The following is a 20969-nucleotide window of genomic DNA, read 5'->3' on the forward strand; positions in this document are numbered from 1 at the left end:
GTTCATCTTGCGATTAGTGCGCATCCAAAAAAGCTCAGGGTACGACGGTGTATAGGCTCAAGAGACATGTCTTTAGCAGGTGTGCCGATAGCAAAGAATTAGGTTTTGGGGGTGTATGTATCTAAGTCTCATGATCTCGTATACTTGATCGTAGATTCTAATAAGTCTCTTTCATTGTAAGCCGTTGTAATTCCCTGAAACCAGGCATGATGACGACCCTGCAAATCAGGCATCCCACTTCGCAACCTAATCAGGTTAGACCTCAGGCTAGACCTCTGTAGCGTTGACCGAATAATACCCCGCATCTGACACGTGAGATGAGGCTCTGGACTCAGGGGGTGCAGATATTTCTAATTCACTTTCTACATTTCTTCTCGGTTTGCAGTTAACACTATGCACCCATCGAAAGAGTGACCCTTCCAAATCCTTCACACACGTTCGGAACTAACATATATAGTACTACTATCGATGATGAATGTCATGATGCGATCAAAAAATTCTTTGAAGAGCTTTCTGCCGATGAAACTGCTTTGTTCGAGGCTACGACCCGATCGCAACAGCTGATTGATGACCTTCAAAATATCGATAAGAAACAAAAGAACAAAATTTCGAGAAAAATCGCCCCAAAGCTCAAGGCCTTCGTTGCGGGTGTGGAGCAGTATGGCGGGGCTTTGGATGTTGTGGCAGGTTCAGTCTCGCTGATGAGTCCTATTTGGGCATCCGTGAGAGTTGTTGTCAAGGTAAGTTCTTGTATCTGATTTATGTTTTTCATCGAACCCTTGGAGATTTACGAACGAAATCCTGATGTGGGCAGATCGCGGGCGAGTATAGCGAATACTTTGAGAAGATCTCGGACATGTTGGAGGAAATTGGATACATTCTTTCCTGTCTCCGTCGGTATCCACGTCTATACGGGGATAACCAAGTCCTTCGTGATTCGATGGTAGATATTTTCCAGTCAATCATGCAGTTCTGTTCCCGAGCTCGAGATCTCTTTCACCAAGGAAGGAAGTATCAGACTGGCGTGAGAGCATTGAATCCAGTGGGCCTACACGCGGCCTGGAGACTTATCTGGAAACCATACAAGATTCAATTCGGTGATATCATCGAACGTATCAGATCCTCTATGGTTAGAATAGACCATGAAGCCGATGTTGCGGAAAAAGAGCTTGCCAGCAAAGAGCGTTCGAAGGCCGAGCATGAACGCCAGTTGCAGACATCTCGCTGGGATGCTCTAGAATCGCAGCAAAAATCCGTCGCTCGGTTCATCGACCAGCAACGAATTGACTACGTGACTCAGTGGCTTTCACCCGTCAACGCAGCTTCTAACCATACCTCGGCTACCAAATTGCGCCACCAGGGAACAGGACATTGGTTCTTAGATGGTCCGAGATTCCGGGAGTGGGCGTTGACAGACAATTCCTTCTTGTGGCTGCACGCGATTCCCGGCGCGGGGAAAACAATCTTGGCCTCCACTGTGATCGAATGGTTACGCGATAAGAAACAGAGTAGCGATGTTGCACTGGCCTACTTCTACTGTGATTACAAGGACAAGCAGAAACAATCGCCAACCCGGATCGTCAGCACCTTACTTTCCATGCTCGCATCAAGGAATGACGATGTCTTTGAGAGAATCCAGGCCTTTTTCCAACGGCAGTATAAAGAAAACCCTGTATATGCACCGGATTTTGACGAGCTTTTGAACAATTTCAGTCATTTCATGGGTGATAGCTTCAAGCAAATCTTTATCGTGGTTGACGCTTTAGATGAAAGTGAAGACAGAGAATGTGTGGCATACTCTCTGAAGAAAGTCTACGAGACCTGCCAATTCACAAATATCTTTGTCACTAGTCGTCACGAGATCGATATTGCCCGGACTTACGATGGGCTTCCGAGCATAACCATTGAGGCGACAGATGTTGCCGGGGATATTGATCTATATGTGAAGGCCGAGGTGGCGGCGAAGCTCAAGGCCCGAAAGTTGAAACTAAGGGACTTGACCCTGGCCGATGTCATTTGCGATACGCTCATCGCAGGAGCGCAGGGTATGTTCCAATGGGTCAAATGCCAGATTGACCAGCTGTGCAAACTCCGCAACGATAAGGCCGTACGCAATGCTCTGAATGATCTTCCGAAGACATTGCATGATACATACATCCGCATCCTACAGAAAGTGGAGTCTAACAACGCGGAAGACGTTGAAATGGTGCAACGCCTGCTGAAATGGTTGGTTCTTGGAGTTCGAAACCTCACTCTGGGTGAGTTGGCCGAGTGTGTAAGTGTTGATCTCGCCAATCCTGAGGACTCCTTCGACTTTGATGCAGTCTTTACCGACGCGGAAGATGTTGTCGAGCTTTGTGGAAGTCTGATCACCCTTTCATCTGATGGTTATGTGGCCTTGGCCCATTACACAGTCAAGGAGTTTCTTGTGTCAGACTTTATCAGGGATACGATGCCACAGTTCTGGATTGGGTATAGCGATACTCATGCTGAGCTGGCGAGTGTCTGCCTGACCTATTTAGCATATGACGACTTCTCGGAGACCAAAGAAAGGTCCGGAAAAGCCTTACTGCAAAACTTTGACCAGTACAAGTTTCTTGCATATGCCGCGCAAGCATGAGGCACCCACGCGCACCTTAGCGACATTAGTGACGATGTCTTCGATCTGATCATGAGATTACTTGAATCTGGTGCCCACTCTGGTGGCAATTACCACATGTGGTGTCATATATTCTTCCATCTGCAAAAGTCCAGTGGCCAGCGACTCAAGACCTCGAATAATTCCCCTCTTTACTTTGCAAGTTTGTTCGGTTTACACCGGGCCGTCTCAGCTTTGCTGGAAAGCAACGCTGACGTCCACCCGGAGGAGCCCATGAAAGCGAGTGCGAGTTCTGGGCACGAGTCGGTGATCAAAGTATTTCTTGACCAGTCTCAATCGATAGACACGGCTGTGGTTGAGAAATGCCTTTACCTAGCCGCCGGTCAAGGGCATGAGTCCGTGGTTAAGCTGCTACTGGAGAGAGGGGCGAATGTCAATACTCGCTCCGGAAGAAATGGCACCCCTCTCCAGGTCGCTACCCTAAATGGTCGCCATCAGGTTGTTTCACTTCTTCTTGTCAACAGAGCAGAATTGAACGTTTCCTGCCAGCGGTACGGTGTTCCTCTTGCAGCAGCCGCTGAGAAGGGACACTTTCAAACATTTCAAGTTCTCCTCGACCATGGCGCAAACGTGAATGGCCGTGGTGGCTGGTACGCGTATCCTCTAGTGTCCGCAATTGTTGGAAGGAACATGCAGATGGTCGATGCCCTCATTCAGCGGGGAGCCAATGTAAACGCATTGGGTGGTCGACACGGATGCGCATTGATGGCAGCCTCGTCTATGGGGATGCTAAACCTGATCCGCTCACTGGTTTCCAAAGGTGCCAAGGTCAATGACGAGAATGACAAGGGGACTGACAGTTTATATGCGGCGTGCATGGCGGGCAATCTGGATTCTGTGAAGCTTCTCCTGGAGCTTGGGGCAGATGTCAATGCCAAAGGAGGCAAGCATCGAAATGCCCTTAACGCAGCGAGTGCGGGGGTCACGTCAACATCGTTCAATGTCTTCTCGATGCCGGTGCCGATGTCGAATTCTTCGACGAGCACTATGGCAATAGTGTGCAGATGGCTGCGTTTGCGGGACACGCAGACGTACTACGTGTACTGGCGGAGGTGGGAGTGGATGTCAACGCCACTAGCGCAGATCGGGGAACGGCGCTCGTGTCAGCCGCTCAGAATGGCCAAACGGAGATTGTTCGGATACTGTTTGAGCTGGGGGTTCCAACCGGGGATACCTACGAGATGAGCAACGCCATTATGGTGGCCGCAAACAATGGACACCTTGAGGTTGTCAAGCTCCTCATTGAAAAGGGTGCAGTTACAGATGATTGCAGCACCATTTCAACATATCCCTGTTGCACACCCTTGGAGGCTGCAGCCGTCAAGGGAAATCTGGATATGGTTCATTTGCTACTTGATCTGGGTGCTGATGTGAACTTCACAAATGATAAGAAGTATGGAACCCCCTAATTGCGGCCTGTCGTGGCCAAAAATCAAGTATTCTTGTTGCAGAGTTGTTGCTTGAATCTGGGGCGGACATCAATGCCTCAGCGGAAGCTGATGATAGTGTTTTCTGCGCACTTGGGGCTGCATTGAAATGCGAGAACTATGACCTTTGTGTTGTTCTCCTCGACCGAGGTGCGGACGTGAATGCCGTTAATTATTGGTATCCAACCCCTCTTCACATGGCAGTAGTTCTGGAGGATGACAGGTTTATCAATCTGCTTTTCGATCATGGCGCAGACGTCAATCTCGCTACTGATCCTTGGGGAAATGACGACGACGATGAGGATACTCCTGGCAATTTCATCACCGCACTGCAGTGTGCGGTAGAGGAGGGATCTAATGAGAGAGTTCAAAACTTGCTTCAAAGAGGCGCTCATCTTTCAGTGACCATTGAAAACGCAATGTTCTGCTCCGCACTACAAGCTGCATCATTTGTTGGTGATGTGGATAAAATTCGTATCTTAATCGACGCGGGGAGTGATGTTAATCAGGTCGGTGGTTTATATGGCACAAGCCTACAGGCCGCTGCATCCCAAGGAAACCAGGAAGCCTTCGAGATGTTGATTGAAGCTGGTGGTGATATCCATGCATGTGAAGTTGGCAAATATGGTAGTGCATTGATGGCAGCGATTAAAGGTGGCTACGATGAAGTTATCCGTGTCCTAGTCAACCGAGGAATTGACGTCAATTGCCCTGTTGGGCCACCCTTTCAATATCCGCTCACGGCAGCTGCCACTCATGATCGGGACAGCACTATCCAGATTTTGCTTAATGCTGGCTCCAACGTGAATAGCCAAGGGGGTCTCTATGCCACTGCTCTACAAGCAGCTGCTGCTAAAGGCCATGATGAAATTGTTCGTCTGTTGCTTGAGCATGGAGCGGACCCTAATATTGTTGGTGGCAGGTTCGGCACCGCGCTACAGGCTGCGTATGGAAAGGGATACTATCTTGTCATATTTGATCTCCTGAACGCTGGCGCATCAGTTCACCTTGAGGGTGGACATTATGGAACGGCTTTGGGCGCTGCGCTTGGAAATTCTTGTTCAACCTTGGTTTCAAACCTCCTTCGACATCAAGGTGCTGATCCAAATGCCCCAGTTCGAAAGTATGGGACACCACTTCAACAATGCCTAAGGTTTAGAACAGATGATTCCGTTTTCGAAATCTTGCTTGATGTGGGAGCAGATGTGAATGCACAAGGTGGAATTTATGGTAATGCGCTCATATGCGCGATTTTGCATGAAGAGGATGCAGTCTCGGCGTTGTTGGATGCTGGTGCCGACGTCAACCTGGAAGGAAACGTGGTATATCCTACCGCAGTTCATGCAGCAGCAGAATGGGGGCGGTTGTCGACTCTTCGACTCTTAGTAAAAAAGGGGGCTGACCTAAAAAGGTCGAATGGATTATCTGGCTCACCCGTGGAATACGCTTCATCCACCCGCAATAATTTCTCGGTATTTTCCTACCTACTCAGGCGAGGGGCATCAATCGAGCCTACTGGTAAAGAAAAGCACCACAACGCACTGCAGGCCGCTAGTCTCAGTGGAAATAAGGCGATCGTGAAGGCTCTTCTTCGTCGCGGGTTTGACATCAACACGACCGGTGGAAAGTTCGGCACGGCATTGACAGCTGCTATTGTGTCAGGCAATCTTGATATTGCAAGATTCCTTCTGAAGAAAGGAATTAATCCCAATGCTCCAGGTGGTATATATTCTGGTGCATTACAGGCGGCAGCTGCCAGTGGATCCATTGGTGGCGTTCGCCTTCTACTCAGATATGGTGCCAATATCCACATAACTGGGGGGAAATACTTCACGGTTTTACAGGCGGCTGCCGTGTCTGAAAACTCTGAAGTGCTTGTACTTCTTCTTGAACAAGGCGCTGAGGTGAATTCTGTTGGTGGATACTGTCACTCTGCCCTGCATGCAGCCGCATTGTATGGCCGAGCCGTGTCCTGTGAGCTCCTGATGAAGAAAGGGGCACACTGGAGTCTAGTGGACCGGAAGTCTAGTCATTTGGCTGAGTGGAGACTGGATCATGCTTGCGAGATTCTACAAAACTGCCGGGAGCGACAAGAGCGCGGTTGGCCGAAGGAAGATTCGGAAGGTGAGGACTCAGATGTGGAAGGCGATGAAATCGATGAAGATGAGGACGTGGACGATAGTGATGAAGATGAGGATGAGGAAGATAGTGATGAGGAGCAGGAAAAGGAAGATGCCGGTGATGACGATGACGATGACGATGATGACGATAATGCATGGAAGGCAAATGTGGAGGATATTCCTATGTTCGATCTCCCTTATCGCCCCATTGCAAGTTCTTAGAGGTTGTCCAACTGGAGGTGCGAGTGAATATTCAGGTAAAATGTGTCATCATGATAGACCTTACATTATTCTCTTAACAAGTCAAAGTTTGTAACTTTAGTAGTACTCTCGAAGACCATGCCACATCATCAATATGATGTTCACTTTTGCTAGTACTCCTCTTGCTGAATTGCTGCTCTGCGCTTGATAGGGGATATTTATATCGCTTAGGGCTCTGCTCTATATGTCAGCGTATATGCTGCAACAGTTGTTATCATCACATTTCCCACTGGCCAATGAAGCAAACCCCCGTTTTTTCAAGCAGACCGAAAAGCGGCCAGAAGCACTAAACTGGAAAGGGGAAAGGCTTCGAGTGCCAGGCATTAAAGAGCCGTAGTGAGCGATGAAAGTTGAAATCAGCTATGCGAACACTCAAGGTCTCGTCGCAATTATCGCGCAGCCTCGTCACTCGGCAATTGCTAACAATACGAAGAGTGCACTGACTCCACTACAGCCGGGGCGCCTTAGTTCCTGGAAGTTCTCGGATAATGGTCTCACTATGTACACTATTTTTATACCCGTGTTTCTTTACTCTTGTTTTTATTTTTTGAGACAAAGACCAAGGCGTCCAATTACGCCGTTTCCTTGACGGATACTCGATACTTGTGGAAGAAACGTTCTGAGCTGACCTGAACCCTTTGTCTCACTTTCAAGCTAGCAGAAATCGCCCCACTAACACTCCGTCACACGTATGTGGAAGAGCAAGAATCTTTTTCAGATCATTATTCCAGAATACACAATACCTCGTACGGAGTAATTCGGCTACAGACCCGTCGCAGTAAGACCTGCTACAGTATAAAACCCCAGTTTGGCCCGGACTCAGGTTGTTGGGATCACAGGACCTCTTACAGTCTTCACAAACCCTTTGCTTCTTTCGCTTTGTACACAGTGAGCTCAAAACATCGCCAAAATGGATCTTCTCCACGTTATCGCTCTATTCTCTTTCTTCTTCACTGCTGTCGTGGCATTCCCCCAGCAGACTGCCGTGATTACAACAACCGCGACTCCAGCGACGATTACCAAGGCTGCCTCGCTCAGCTGCTCGGACGGGAAGACTGCGGTCTACACGACAGATTGTACTATGGGAACTCCCACGTCGTACTGCGCTAGCCCAGAGCCCCCAATACAGTGCTCGGAGGGGTACTTCCCCTCGGTTTGGCACCCAGGTCATTGCATGGAGCAGTCAACCTGTTTCCCGCTCGATGCGTCCTGGATCACGACCGAGTGCTCGCATGGGGCGGTTCCTTGGACAACCTCGACCTTGTATGAGGGTACCTTGGCAGGAGGACAGTCGACTATTATCAGTGGTCAGTCCTTCCATCTTCCTTTTCCCTGTTCAATACGCCCCTTAGTATACGCCTTACCAAAGTATGTCCAGCATTTAGAAAATAAGGCTAACATACTTTATTTTTTTTTTGAAGCTGTTTCCTGCTCCTGTGCCAAAAACCAATGGTACAGCATGACTATGCTCCCAGGCGCATCAACTGTGGATACTTTCTGTATGCCCTCAAGTTCTTGCCCAGCTGGCATGACAACCTCGGTCTCAACCAATACGTACTGCGCAACGGCGCCGGCAAGCGTGTGCTCAGATATTCCCCTCGAAACAAACTACTGCAAGTGCGAATCTGCAGCGCAGACACCTGTATATCCCGACTCTGTTGGGGCGGCTCCAACCGGATGTAAATTGTGATCCAAAGGAAAATGGCTCTTTAAATACGCTCTTTTAGTCAAGGCCAGTTGGATTCCCAGATTGCTGTGACATCAAGACCAATGTGTAAAAGTGTAGCTGACATGGATGGGATGGGGGAGATGTGTGACCACCCAGGTACCTAAGGCCTGTATTTTCCGTCTTTTTCATGACCTACTCCTAAAGTGGCTGCATGGATCTTCTATATTTCTTCTTTAGTCATTTAATAAAGATCATTTCTGCCGTGACTTCGCCATCAAGTTGACCTGGTGTGATCCAATCCTGCCCCATAATCCAATGTATATATATCTATTCAATCTCTCAATAAAACCAACGGAAATTATCGCAGGCAGGTCCATCCTTGAGATATTCCGTAGGAATATCCGTTGCCTTCAGGTGAACACCTTGCAGTCGGTCTCTTTTCCTATTATCGTCCATCATCCAAAGCCCAAGACAAAGTGTCAAAATAATACCAACCCCACCAAATGACGCTGTAGTGATTAAAGCTGGAAGATAATTAGGTGCGTCTTGCTTCCGAAAGATATTCGAGCTCACAACCCCCATCAAGTTCGCCAATGGGACCGCAATACTCGTTAATACCACACGACGCCCTTCATTTGCGGTGTTGTTGTTATACCAAGCATCGAGAAGAACGGAAGGCGCAGAGGTGCCCCTAAATAATATCAGCTCAGTGTCTCTCGAGGTTGAATGAAGATTAACCGACCAAGTCATCAGAAATGAAGCGAAATAAGCCACATTTAGATCCTGCTGCACGTCGATAGTCGCATAAATCACGAACCCCACGAAGGTGAATAAGAAGCCGAGTGCAATGAATGGGAATCTCCATCTCGTCCAATCACTGCTAAACGCCAGGATAAGGAGAACCGCAGCGCCTGAGATATTGGGGGCGACAGTGAATAGGTTGGTCTTCACGGTACTATATCCAAGGCGCTGGATAATCACTGGTAGAAAAAGCTGAACAGCTTGCAGCGGAACGCCCAGGCAAACCTGGATAGCTAGAATCACCCAACTAGTTCCATGTTTGAATACTCGGAACGCATCCCGGATGTCGAGCTTTTCGTTGACCACAGAAGAGCTATCAATCTGCAAACGAAGATATGCGAGTTCTTTCTCTTCGGGTGTTAAAAAGGTTGCCTCGGATGCCGACCGAGGCAGATACCAGAGTGCAAATAGTGCAAAGAGAACGGTCCCTGCGCCTTCGATCAAGAACAGGTACCGCCAAGGAGCCAATGGGCCAGTCTTGATACGGAAGATTCCAAATGCCAGCAAGCCAGAGAAGGCCGAGGCAATGGTTTGAGCAGCGTAGAAGATCGCTAGTCGGCGGGCTAGCTCACCCCGACGGTAGAAACTGGGTCTGAATTAGCGGGTATTCGATATATCAAAAGGTTGAAGGGGGTGGAGATACGTTGTCTGGTAGTAGATCACCAATGGAAAAAAGGCGCTCTCAGCCATACCCAAAAACCATCTGATAGCTAAAAGGCCGCCGAAGTTGAACACAGCGACAACAAGAATTGTACAAATGCCGAAGGCAAGCATCATGCAGGGCAGCACAATGTTTGGACCATATTTTTTCCCTAGAAGACCGAGGAAAGGTGCAGTCAAAACGTATGGGATGAAGAAAATGCTCAGAAGCAGATTATACTGATTGCCCTTGAGTGAGAGTGATTCTGTTGTAATTGTTAATGTGGCACTCTTCACTGATGAATCCTGTTGACTCACCTTCAAGTCCAGCTGTCTTAGCATTGCCTAAATTGGACTTATCCAAGCTGTTGAAGAGATACATGATCGCTAACACAGGAAGTAGTCGAAGATCAAATTTCCAGACCAATGCACGCTCCGCTTGAGGGTCAATTTCCACACTTGAGATAGTGACTGGTACATTTTGTTTTGAAGGTAGGTGACTCGATTCGAATTCAGTCGACATGGTTACAATGGAATGCAATACTTCCAAAGGATTTCTAATTTATTCAAGAGCGTTGGGGATATATATCCCCCATACTATATGACACAAAAGATAAGAAATAAACACTAAGAAGTATTGGCTGATAAGGCTTCAAGTACGGGGACGGGCCCCGAAGTCTTGAGGCCCATTCCCCTATCTGAGACTTGAAATAATGTAGAATACTTTGATAACAATTAAGATATCTCACGCACAGCTTCATTATAGGTGGAAGATATTCGCCAATTTAAGAATTGAGGGTAGAAGGTAATGATGGTGAGCACATTACTCCTTACTAGGTACTTGCGACCGGTCTGAGCGCAATCCTTCTACGATAACTACGTATTTATATTGCTAAGATAGATAACCCGAAGTCTAAAGAGCGGGAGATATCTTATTTTGCTGAACCCTTTAAAGCCATTATTGTATGAAATTTAAGCGGAAATCTGCTGGCTTTTACCCGTTTCCCCAGATTTATAAATGAAACATTCTAGAAATTACTATATTGCCCGTATTAACCTATATTGTTACTCCTATGTCTTAAGGGGGTGTCAGAATGGGTATTTTCCAATGAAACAACCACGTCATCAGGTGAAGATCAATGGAATACGAATAATACGATGTAGATGTATTCCGTACTCAACCTCCATTTTCGGCCCAGACTAGATTCAGGAAAGTACTATATTGTATAGGTAAATAGTATAAATAGACGAGAGCATATACCAATATCATCAATTCTATCTATTAGGCCAGGAAAACACCTACTATATGATCAGCCTCTTCGTTTTTCTACATCTTAATTCTCCAAAAACTGACGTGAGACTTCAAATCCCAAAACTCGTTTTTACCACATGTTTATGGTACTTACGACCGAGGACCCGAGGCTTCCCCTATGAAATATTGGAACCTGGGGAGCTGGCTACTTGGTTCATGTCATGGCGATCATTGCGATCGACAAAAACCTCATAGAGAGGGGCAACCCTGTTCCCCAGTTTCTGGGAACCGAGGCAGAGTCTATGATATGAGGGGTTCCATGTCGATCTGCGATGATCATCGACTGGATTTATATGCCTTCCACACTTGATGCGCTTTGGATCTTTTGGGATGTTTTTTAAGACCAAGGAATACCCTCGATTTAGACGATATATTCAACCTCAACATTGGCCCATTTCTTACACGTCCGAGTTTGAGAAAAATGGCTTCTAATGGTCCAAACCCCGGCTTCTTGGGCAACATCAACAAGGGTCAGGAGGCCAAATTACAAAAACTTTGGTCCCTTCTGCTTAAGGCAGGCGAAACATCATTAAGCAACGATCCATCCAATGACTGCGAGGAGCATTTTAGTCCAACTCATCCCCAGAGACGGCTGTCCCTGCTTGGCCGCACACAGAGCAATGTCTCGGAAAAAGCGATCTCCACCCCGAACACACCATACTACCAAAATATTACGAAATTTCTTGAAGAAATGGGAGCTGGGGTAACTGAATCCAACACAATCAAAAAGACCCTCTCGGAGATCACACCTACTGAGCTTCGTACGGGAGTACTTGACACTCTCAAACACGACCACCCCGACGCCGTGCTTTTACGCTTCCTCCGCGCTCGCAAATGGGATGTTCCCAAGTCATTTGCAATGATGATGGAAGCAGTCGTTTGGCGAGTCAAGGAGATGCACGTTGATGAAGATGTGATGGCAAAGGGAGAGCTTCATGCCCTTAAGCAGACCCAAAACAAATCCAGCGCAACTGAACGGAAAGCCGGAAACGACTTCCTGTCTCAAATGCGCATGGGAAAGAGTTATGTGCATGGCGTCGATAGGGCTGGTCGCCCGATCGTGGTGGTTAGAGTCCGCCTGCACAAGCCTGGGGATCAGAGTGAAGAATCTTTGGAGCGATATATTGTCCATGTAATTGAATCAGTGCGGCTTACATTGACTCCTTCGGTTGAGACTGCAGTAAGTATCCTTCTTGGAGGGCGGCGAGGTGAAACCGGCGTCACTGACTCCAGACTAGGCTGTTCTATTTGATATGACAGGATTTGGGCTGTCTAATATGGTATGTCACTGTCTTCTGGCCATGTAGTATCGCTGTCATTAGTTGCATAGCTGACCCTTTTCCTTTGGATAGGAATATCCACCTGTGAAATTTATTCTCAGGTGTTTTGAAGCGAACTATCCTGAATGTTTGGGAATAATGCTTATCCATAATGCCCCGTGGGTGTTTTCAGGTCAGTTAATCGTTGTGATTATAGCCAAAAAGACCTAGGCCTGTCTCTTCTTATACCTTTTTGGACTCACTGTTGCAATGTAGGCATTTGGCGACTCATTCGAGGCTGGATGGATCCTGAAATTGCTGCGAAGGTTGAGTTCACAAATAGTGTCGCCGACCTCGAGAAGTTCATCCCCCGGAATCAGATCGTGGAAGAGGTGGGCGGCGACGAGAAGTGGTCATACAAATACTTTGAGCCCAGTTTCATTGAGAACTCAAAGATGGATGATACTACAACACGGGACGCCTTGAGAGGCGAGCGGCAAGCTATTGGTGAACAGTTCTTGGCTGCGACATCTACGTGGATCAGTGCGACGAAATCAAAGGACGCGACGAAATCAAAGGACGCGACGAAATCAAAGGACGCGACGAAATCAAAGGACGCGACGAAATCAAAGGACGCGACGAAACTCCGTTCCAGCGAAAGCGAAAGAGCGTATCTAGCTGAGCGACTGCGTGTTAACTACTGGAAACTGGATCCCTATGTTCGGGCGCGGCTTCTCCTGGACCGAACTCAGGTCATTCAGGATGGTGGCAAGGTTGATTTTTATCCCAAGGTTCCTGTGGAGAGTGACATTGATATAACCAAGGCATTGGAGGTGGAACATTTAGAGCAGATTGATAATACCGCACTATCCAGGTTTTCGTAGATATTGATGAATTCTGGGTGTTATTTGTTTGAGATTATAGGTAATGAAATTGTTAAGTGATTATCAACTGAGCGGCCCTTGACCTTAAATCATGAGGGGGGCTTTGATCAAATGGCCCCAGGAAGTGTTCTTTAAGATAAAAGAATCTAGGCGGTTTCACGGCGAATGTGGATTCTACCTAAATAGTGTAGCTACATGAAGAATATATGCAAGATATACTCCTATACATCGTACCCTGCCCCCGACCTTTAGTCATCCAACTCCGAGCTCCGAGGACCGAACCCCGACAACTACCTACATAGGTTGCCTTTCGACTGCCATCCCCTGATCATACCAGATGTTCATACAATGGCAACTCCCCGCCGGAATGGTCAGTTAGCCTCTTGTGAGTCATGTCGTACCTCAAAGTTGCGATGCGATCATTCAACTCCTATTTGTGGGCGCTGTGAGCGCCGTGGTCTTCATTGTACCTATCACCCGGCACCGCTGACGCAGCCCCTCACTGGAATACGCCCCAAAAGGAAACGTCGCGTTGTATGCGAGTCAAACTCCCCCAGTCACATCAGTGGATTGCAGAATGAGAACGAGGTCTGGACGCGGAAAAAAGCATCAGTCTCCGCCCCGGGATTTCTAGGGCAAACTAGTTACTCCGATGCGTTCACAGATACCAGAAATGAACTCCTTGTCGGATTTCCGTGCCTCACAAGTCATGATAACTTTCCGATTGACCAAAAGCGGATCAATCTCGGTGCTCGGGTGTTGGCGCTTCTGGAGAACCTCCCATTTTATAGAGATGTGGTCACCGCTCGATTCAAGGTATGGAAGGGATGGAGTCTTGGCTGGCCAGTCACGAACATGATTTTCACTACCGTTGAGAAGATGTGGAAATCCTTAGAAAATGAGGGTATGGATACAAACCAACGCGCTTTGTTCTTGTCTAAGAGACTCTTTGAAACGCACGGCCGGGCGCTTGAGGTATACCCTTCAATGACCTGGGCGGAGTTCCAGTCTGCGGCTGCCGGAAGATGGGAGTTGATTGGATTGCTCTTTACTCTGGTAGGCCTAGCCACTGACTGGGTTCCTCATGATAATCCCATCTTCATGCGTCAGAATACGATGGATCCGAAGAGTCTAGCTATAACAGCGACAGCTGTAGGAGACATATGTCTTCAGTTCTGCGATAGCACTGGAATTGTGAACGATATTGTAGGCTGGCTGCTGTTGCACCATGTCACACTTTTAGCAATAGTCTATGGTGAAAGTGGTCTGTTATCCCGTTCTTTGTCTGCCATCATTGTCTAACGGAGCTCCTAGACTTTCGGCCATGGAGAAAGTTAGGAGATTTATCGACGACTGTGTTTGCGCTCGGGCTTCATCAAGATTCTAGCACCAAGGCCCCATTCTTTCTTTCTGAGATGCGAAAAAGAACTATGGTCGCGGCCTATTCAATGGACAAAGTGCTTGCCACCTTCCTAGGTCGCCCGCCGCTCATCAGCTGGCGCTACTGTGATATCCAAATGCCACTTGACTTGAGCGTTGAGGAAATATTCGCCGATTCAGTCGTTCGTAATGCGGCAATCGCTCGACTGGATGAGAAGACTGGATGGAATCTAGAATCAAGCTTGACAAAGGGCACGTGGCCACGAATTGCCTTGATCACTAGCGTACTCCGTGAGAAGGTCTTGGAAATTTCACTAAGTTGCCAGCTCGAGAATCTCAGTGAAAGAGTCGAGTACGCCGATAGTTCAATTCCCCCCCAAATATAGGGCGAGGCTGACGTTCTCAGACAGCTTTCACGCGAATCCCGCCAATTACGACAGGGACTGCCAGAATTCCTTCATTGGAAACCTGATACTGATGGGGCGGTTCTGTCCAGAGTAGAATACGATCTCCTTTTCGAGATTCATGTAGAGTTTCTCCACAACGATTTCCTGCTTTACCGAACCCTCGGTAAACGCACCCAGACACAGCCTGAGGCAATTATTGGCATCGCTCGAGATATACTCAAAGCATTGGTCACTATGATTTCCGAGAAGACTCGCTCTAGACAGCCCATCAAAGACATTGCGTTTAATGTAAGTTGACCATATTTTTCATTGTGGCAGAAGGTTGGAATGCTGAAATGTAAAATACATACTAGGTGTGCTTACCGGGACTACCTTCTGCCGGTGTTCTCTGTGCAGAATTACTGCGTCGATCCCGATCGACAGCGACAAGCTCTTTTCTGGGCTTTCCTCGCTCAGAGATCATTCAAAATTTGACCCTTTTCGCAGCATATCTGGACACCATCATTAACCCTAATGATGGTAACTACCGTGTCGCACAGCAAGGCCAGAAGGCAATCCGCCATGTCTTAGACCAAGTCCTCTCCGTCGAAGGACTAGCCTCTGTCGTAGAAGACACTGGAACGAGTGACAAATTGATCGATGATGCGAGCTTGCTTGGCGGAGTAAATTTCGACGATCATGACTTATTTCTTGGTTGGCTTGATGGCAATATCCAACACATGTCCGACTCTTGGCTGGGATGGGTTAATTTCACCTGAATATGTCAATCCTGTGAAATTAGGCATAAATACCAGCGATATTAACTGCGTCGGCATTTCAAGAACTTGATGTTCTGGGAAAACTGTACTTCAATGTACATCGTAGATAAGGCGGCCTTGGCCACCGGAAGTAGAGCCGGCCCAGTAACATCTTAGGTAAGCATGGCACACTTCCAAGGTTTCAAGGTTCTCATGTAAGACATGGTCACGTGGAGACCTGCGCTTCCGGTCACACTAGTCTCCTGTAACTCTCGTAGGAGATCTCGGATGGAATCCCGAGCTTTCCATGTCCCTTCGTTTCCGAACTTCCTACAATTGTCATCATGGACCACTTAGCATCTGAGGCCTCCCCTAAAACAAAACGTCGAAAGATTGCTGTTGCCTGTGATGACTGTCGAGCAAGAAAAGTTCGCTGTGATGGGATACAACCGGGTATGTCTTTAATATGGGGTGCAAACGGAATGCCACCCGTACTGACTCAATGAAGTGTGTGGGCCATGTAGCAAGAGGACCGACCAGGGGCTCCGATGTGTCTATACTGGAGAGTTGGAGAAAAGGCGAGCAAGGCAAACGTAAACGCTAACAATCCTACAGCTATATCAGCTTCCGTTTGCTAATCTCTGTTCCGGTAGTTATATATCCAGGTTAGAGAGTCGGATCCAACAACTTGAAAGCCCACAATACTCCGAGAAGGGTCATGGATCAGAACGTACACCGGTTAGTACGTCATCACACTTTGGCTCCGCTATCTAATGAATCCATTTATAGCAGGCAAATCTGCTATCGCCGACACCTGGTAATATCCAGCCTGAAACGCCTGAAAACTATACACGGAACACCCATAGTCAGGGTGATATCACCACACCTACAGGCCAGCGAGACGGGGTGAACGCGATGATGGGTGCTGTAGAGGAAGAACGTCCTAGTCAAGGTTTCTTCGGAAGCTCTAGCGCAGCAGGGTTCATGCGCCAAATCAGAACCGCGGTCGACAGGAGAGTGGCATCACCTCACCGAAGATCCTCAGTTCCTCGTCTGGCTGTTCCTTCAAGCCTGTTGCCGGCGCGAAGCGATAGGCCCCAGTCTTCGGTGCCCAACTATGTGCTCCCCCCGCGAAAAATGGCAGATAGCCTCATGGAAGTGTACTGGGAATGTGTCTTCCCGTTATATCCGTTTCTTGTCCCGGCGGAGATGAAAACTGAATATACGAAAATATGGACTGGTGACAGCTTGGAGTATGATGAAAACATGCTGATGTGCACACTGAATGTCATATTCGCCTTGGCAAGTCAATTAGCCGATTTTGTCCCCCCTCAAGAGCGAGAAGCATCAGCAGATGCTTTTTTTCCCGGGCGAAAGGCCTGTTTCAATTCAACCTTTGGGATACTGGATCCGCAGGTTTGATTCAATGCTTACTTCTCATGGCCCAGTATCTGCAAAGTACGGATTCTGCGCATCAATGTTGGATTGTGACTGGACTCGCGATCCGTAATGCTCAAAGTTTGGGACTCCATCTTCCCCAAAACATTGCCCGCCTTCGGAGTTTTCAAGAGCAACAGCTGGCGCGGAAAATATGGCACGGCTGTATATTGATGGATCGGTATGTTCAAGGAAACGCCCTGGCTAATCTCTGGCATGATTCTGATTTCAGTATTCTCCAAGGGTCATATCTATGACATTTGGTCGGCCTGCCATGATCTCAAAGGCATCCAGTGGGGCCGTTCCTCTGCCAGCCGCCGTTGATGATGAATATATCCCATCTGGGTCTAGCAAAGAGGCCTGCCAGCCTCCCGATCGGCCTTCGATGATGGCATTTTACGCTAAATCATTAGAACTTTACGAGGTCATGAACGATGTGCTTCTTAGTCTTTACAAACCAATCTCGGACGATAATGCGGAAGATATCCATGACTTTTATTTCGATAATGCTGCAAGCGAGGGAGAGCGGACTATCTTTGAGCTCGACCGCTCCCTCACTCGATGGACACGCAGTCTTCCTCCGCACCTACGTGGAGATTCTTCAGCAGTATCCACAAATCCTATATTTTGCCGGCAAAGCATTGTCTTGCGTGCGAGGTTAGTGGTTTATACTACTGTGTCTTGGTTAACTTGCATTTACTAATCAATATGTTCCTGTAGGTTTCTACACGTGCGGATGCTTTTGTTTCGGCCAACTCTTTCTAAATACTGCGCTGTTCGGGATAATACGACAGCATACCCATTGGTCTCGACGAACGACTCCTTCACCCACCGTGTTGCGCTGCAGTGCTCTATCATATGTGTCAAAGCTGCCCAAGAGTCTATCGAATTAATCTACAATAATGTCCCTACTGATGGTACCGGTGGTCCCCTGCCAGCCTGGTGGTATAACATCCTTTGTTCGTATATCCTTTCCCCGGGTTTCTACTTCGATATTCTGACTTATCCAGACGTCTATACCTCTGCAACGGTCTTGATAGCTGGCCGTTTGTGCGCTGCGATCCTTGCTGAGGTCACAGAAATCTCGGTTGTTCAATCCTGGAACTATGCACTGGAGGTTCTTCGAAAATACCAAAGTTACAGCACATCCGCTCGTCGCTGTGTGGCCGCCCTTGAAATCCTTTATGAACAAGTTGCCTCTGAAGGTCTGCTGCCCATGGGCCATGTGCCTAGTCATGAGACAAGGGCCAACCTAAGTGCAGGGAATGATATGTCCTTTGGCGAAGGAATGAATGCTGCTATCTTGGATAGCTTCGAGTTTCCTGATTTTCAAGATATGTCATGGTTAAACAGTGTTCCAAGCAACTTTTTCTAGGTACCTAAAGCCTTGGGCTTACAATGTTGACACTAATTAAGACAAGATTCGGAAATACTCGCGCCTATTCAGGACAATGTCTATTCCGATGACTAATTTTTCGTACTTTTACAGTCCGTGGTACATAGTAGTTGATTATGACAGAGAGTATTATTTCGAAGCAATAATCCGAAAGGCGGCAACTGCTACTGGCGCTTCTCCGCACAAGTCGAAACGAATTGGACTGCAATGATTGGCAACAAGGCACATCCCCCAATAATCGCAACCATCACACCGGCGGCTCCACCAAAGCCCAAGGCAGCGAACATATCCGGGAAGTAAAAAGGTCCAGCCTATAAATATTTGTTAGTAATGGAACGCATCAACCGAGGTATGATCTTACAAATCCATAAATCTGTCGGCATAGGTTGACAAAGATACCTACCTGAGTGGCCCATTCTTGTCTGCTCTCCACGGCAAATGTTATGAGGATCGACCGGCAAAGATTGTGGCAAAGGCAATATACGACAACCAAAGACGATCAGCCGGGGACGACTTGCCACTAGATTTGCGAATGCGCTCTAAGAACCAATCGCTCATAGGTCCACTGACCTGTTCACCTAGCACACAACCGATGATAATAGCAATGAATTGGAGTCCAATTCGTTGAGCATCGAAATGAAACTTTTGGCCAAACGCGAGAGGCATCTCAACAATCACGGCAATGTTCCCATAGCAGAAGGTGATAGCATGAGCGCATGCTATAATCAGGATACGTGGATACTTTGCCAGAGAAAACGGTGTAACAAAATCCCGAAGTTTGAGAGAATGAGAGCTGATCTTCCGTGGGATCAGCTTATCCCAGAATCCAGTTTCTTTGCGCTCGTTGTCGGGATTATAGATGGTCTCATCGCCAATTGCAAGATAAAACACACATTGGCAAAAGTTGAGGATAGCAAAGATCCAGAAGATCCACTGAACACCAATATGCTTGACCACGAATCCCATAAAGAATGGGCCTGCTGGAGTGCCAATGGTGGCCATCAGGGTCCACCACCCCATTTTTTTCCCTCGATGTTCAGGTTCAGATAACTCTGTTACTCCACCGCTCCCATTTCCAATGGGTGGTGAGATCAGAAAGGCTGTGAGAACTCTGGTAGCCATTTGTCCACCATAAGAAGTACACCTCGCGCCGGCAATGTTGCAAACCATGCTTCCCAGAACTGAGAGGAGCGTGACATGGTATCGGCCACAGATAGCGGTGACGGGGCTCCATATCAGGGGGGTATGCCGAAAATGAGGATCTAAATGATGTTTATGAGCAGGTGCGTCAAAGCAAAGCCAAGAGCTCAATGGGCAGCGCACATACCTGGGATGAGGTCAAATAACTGGCATCTGGGACTGTGACATTATATTTCTCCGCGAAGGCATCATAAGCGGGGATGATACCAGCTTCCATGAAGGTCCCCATCATTGAATGAAACGCGACCAACAGAATCTGCGCATTCTTCTTCCAACGGGGCCAGTTGCGTGGATTTTGTGGTGATTTGTTCTCCCAGCCGTTGTCTGAGACCTTGCAATCTGGAGAAGTGGATATCACATTCTCTAAGTGGACTGAGATCTCAGAGCTGGTACTTTTCATGTTGTGGCTTGCTTTGGTTGTGCCAGGGGCCATGTCTGCAATATCATCTGTCATCTTGGGATAGACTAGGAGAGTAAAGGTCACAGTCAAGTGAAGAGAGAAGAATGTCAAGAAAGAAAGAGTTGTTGAAGAGGGAAATCAATCAACGTGGTGAACGGCATAAATATCAATTTGCTTGGATTCTTAAGACCTCATGAGGGTTGTCGACGGGGTATTTGGCAACAGAGTGACGCACCGATTCTCGCCCATTTGTATGATCTGGAGGTCTCATTGAAGTAACAGTTAACTGGGCCTTCATAGCAATGAATCAACTCAATTTTGCGATATTGCCAATCCATCGGCAACCCGATGTATACCATCAGACCTTGACCCGGAAAGTCTTCGGGATGTGACCCGAACCCCCCATATATCTCCCGAATGCCCCTGATTCTTATTGTATGTAGTTATTCTAAGTGTTTATTATTTTATTTTATCTGGCAAATGTATTTAGTGTCCGCTGCTAATTGTTGCTTATTTCAAGATGAATCCCCCTTGCCTGATAGTTCAGGCATTCTACACATCTCTCTTCTGACCTTTTCTGTTCTTCGTTTCTTTCTTTCCCATCATTCCTATTTCTCTCTTTTTCAATATTGACCAGATACTTCCACAAAAGTATCCCCTAACAATCTCGGGCGAGCAATGACCGAGCAATTTCTCCGTTCTCCGTCAAATCCCCGCATCCCCAGACTTCCCCGTATAATCCCCGGTGGGATGCGTTCATGTTGGGTTTTCTGCAGTTCAAGCTTGGAAATTTTTGATATTCATGGATTCCTAATTGGCGGATCTCAAAATCCGTGTTCAAAAATGGAACTGAAATGAAAATGCTATCTACTTCCATAGGCAGTCGGCTGATTCGGGGCATTGATTTCCCGACATATTGGGATCATTTATAAAGACATAGCCATTCATGATGAATTTGTCAAAAAAGAAAAAAGAATTAAT

General features: G+C 47.5%; 9 protein-coding genes across 9 annotated transcripts; 7 read left to right on the forward strand and 2 right to left on the reverse strand.

Annotated features, from left to right (window-relative positions):
• Positions 1-393: 393 nt before the first annotated feature.
• Positions 394-4068, forward strand: N7517_000006 (uncharacterized protein; the record flags this gene model as incomplete). The annotated part of the gene is made up of 5 exons (XM_056717736.1): positions 394-410; positions 458-740; positions 815-2553; positions 2641-3616; positions 3664-4068. The coding sequence occupies 5 exons, from the start codon at positions 394-396 to the stop codon at positions 4066-4068; spliced, it is 3420 nt and encodes a 1139-aa protein (XP_056581871.1).
• Positions 4069-4283: 215 nt separating this feature from the next.
• Positions 4284-6428, forward strand: N7517_000007 (ankyrin repeat domain-containing protein; the record flags this gene model as incomplete). The annotated part of the gene is made up of 1 exon (XM_056717737.1): positions 4284-6428. The coding sequence occupies one exon, from the start codon at positions 4284-4286 to the stop codon at positions 6426-6428; it is 2145 nt and encodes a 714-aa protein (XP_056581872.1).
• A 949-nt stretch (positions 6429-7377) lies between these two features.
• Positions 7378-8150, forward strand: N7517_000008 (uncharacterized protein; the record flags this gene model as incomplete). Its single annotated transcript, XM_056717738.1, has 2 exons — positions 7378-7835; positions 7943-8150. The coding sequence occupies 2 exons, from the start codon at positions 7378-7380 to the stop codon at positions 8148-8150; spliced, it is 666 nt and encodes a 221-aa protein (XP_056581873.1).
• A 325-nt stretch (positions 8151-8475) lies between these two features.
• Positions 8476-10099, reverse strand: N7517_000009 (putative MFS transporter; the record flags this gene model as incomplete). The annotated part of the gene is made up of 4 exons (XM_056717739.1): positions 8476-8827; positions 8879-9523; positions 9581-9842; positions 9895-10099. 4 exons carry the CDS (start codon positions 10097-10099, stop codon positions 8476-8478), a joined length of 1464 nt encoding a protein of 487 aa, XP_056581874.1.
• A 1210-nt stretch (positions 10100-11309) lies between these two features.
• N7517_000010 (CRAL-TRIO domain-containing protein) lies at positions 11310-13031 on the forward strand (the record flags this gene model as incomplete). The annotated part of the gene is made up of 4 exons (XM_056717740.1): positions 11310-12068; positions 12127-12168; positions 12241-12340; positions 12424-13031. The coding sequence occupies 4 exons, from the start codon at positions 11310-11312 to the stop codon at positions 13029-13031; spliced, it is 1509 nt and encodes a 502-aa protein (XP_056581875.1).
• A 1430-nt stretch (positions 13032-14461) lies between these two features.
• On the forward strand, positions 14462-15576 carry N7517_000011 (fungal specific transcription factor domain-containing protein; the record flags this gene model as incomplete). Its single annotated transcript, XM_056717741.1, has 3 exons — positions 14462-14763; positions 14818-15106; positions 15172-15576. 3 exons carry the CDS (start codon positions 14462-14464, stop codon positions 15574-15576), a joined length of 996 nt encoding a protein of 331 aa, XP_056581876.1.
• Positions 15577-15899: 323 nt separating this feature from the next.
• On the forward strand, positions 15900-16977 carry N7517_000012 (uncharacterized protein; the record flags this gene model as incomplete). The annotated part of the gene is made up of 3 exons (XM_056717742.1): positions 15900-16008; positions 16226-16293; positions 16345-16977. 3 exons carry the CDS (start codon positions 15900-15902, stop codon positions 16975-16977), a joined length of 810 nt encoding a protein of 269 aa, XP_056581877.1.
• A 17-nt stretch (positions 16978-16994) lies between these two features.
• Positions 16995-18367, forward strand: N7517_000013 (transcription factor domain-containing protein; the record flags this gene model as incomplete). The annotated part of the gene is made up of 3 exons (XM_056717743.1): positions 16995-17173; positions 17236-17649; positions 17713-18367. The coding sequence occupies 3 exons, from the start codon at positions 16995-16997 to the stop codon at positions 18365-18367; spliced, it is 1248 nt and encodes a 415-aa protein (XP_056581878.1).
• Positions 18368-18552: 185 nt separating this feature from the next.
• N7517_000014 (uncharacterized protein) lies at positions 18553-20042 on the reverse strand (the record flags this gene model as incomplete). Its single annotated transcript, XM_056717744.1, has 4 exons — positions 18553-18699; positions 18750-18787; positions 18844-19650; positions 19712-20042. The coding sequence occupies 4 exons, from the start codon at positions 20040-20042 to the stop codon at positions 18553-18555; spliced, it is 1323 nt and encodes a 440-aa protein (XP_056581879.1).
• Between the last annotated feature and the right edge of the window lie 927 nt (positions 20043-20969).

This window comes from Penicillium concentricum (assembly GCF_028827145.1).
Source record: "Penicillium concentricum strain IBT 3081 chromosome Unknown utg000001l_segment0_segment0, whole genome shotgun sequence".
NCBI classification, from domain to species: Eukaryota; Fungi; Ascomycota; class Eurotiomycetes; order Eurotiales; family Aspergillaceae; genus Penicillium; species Penicillium concentricum.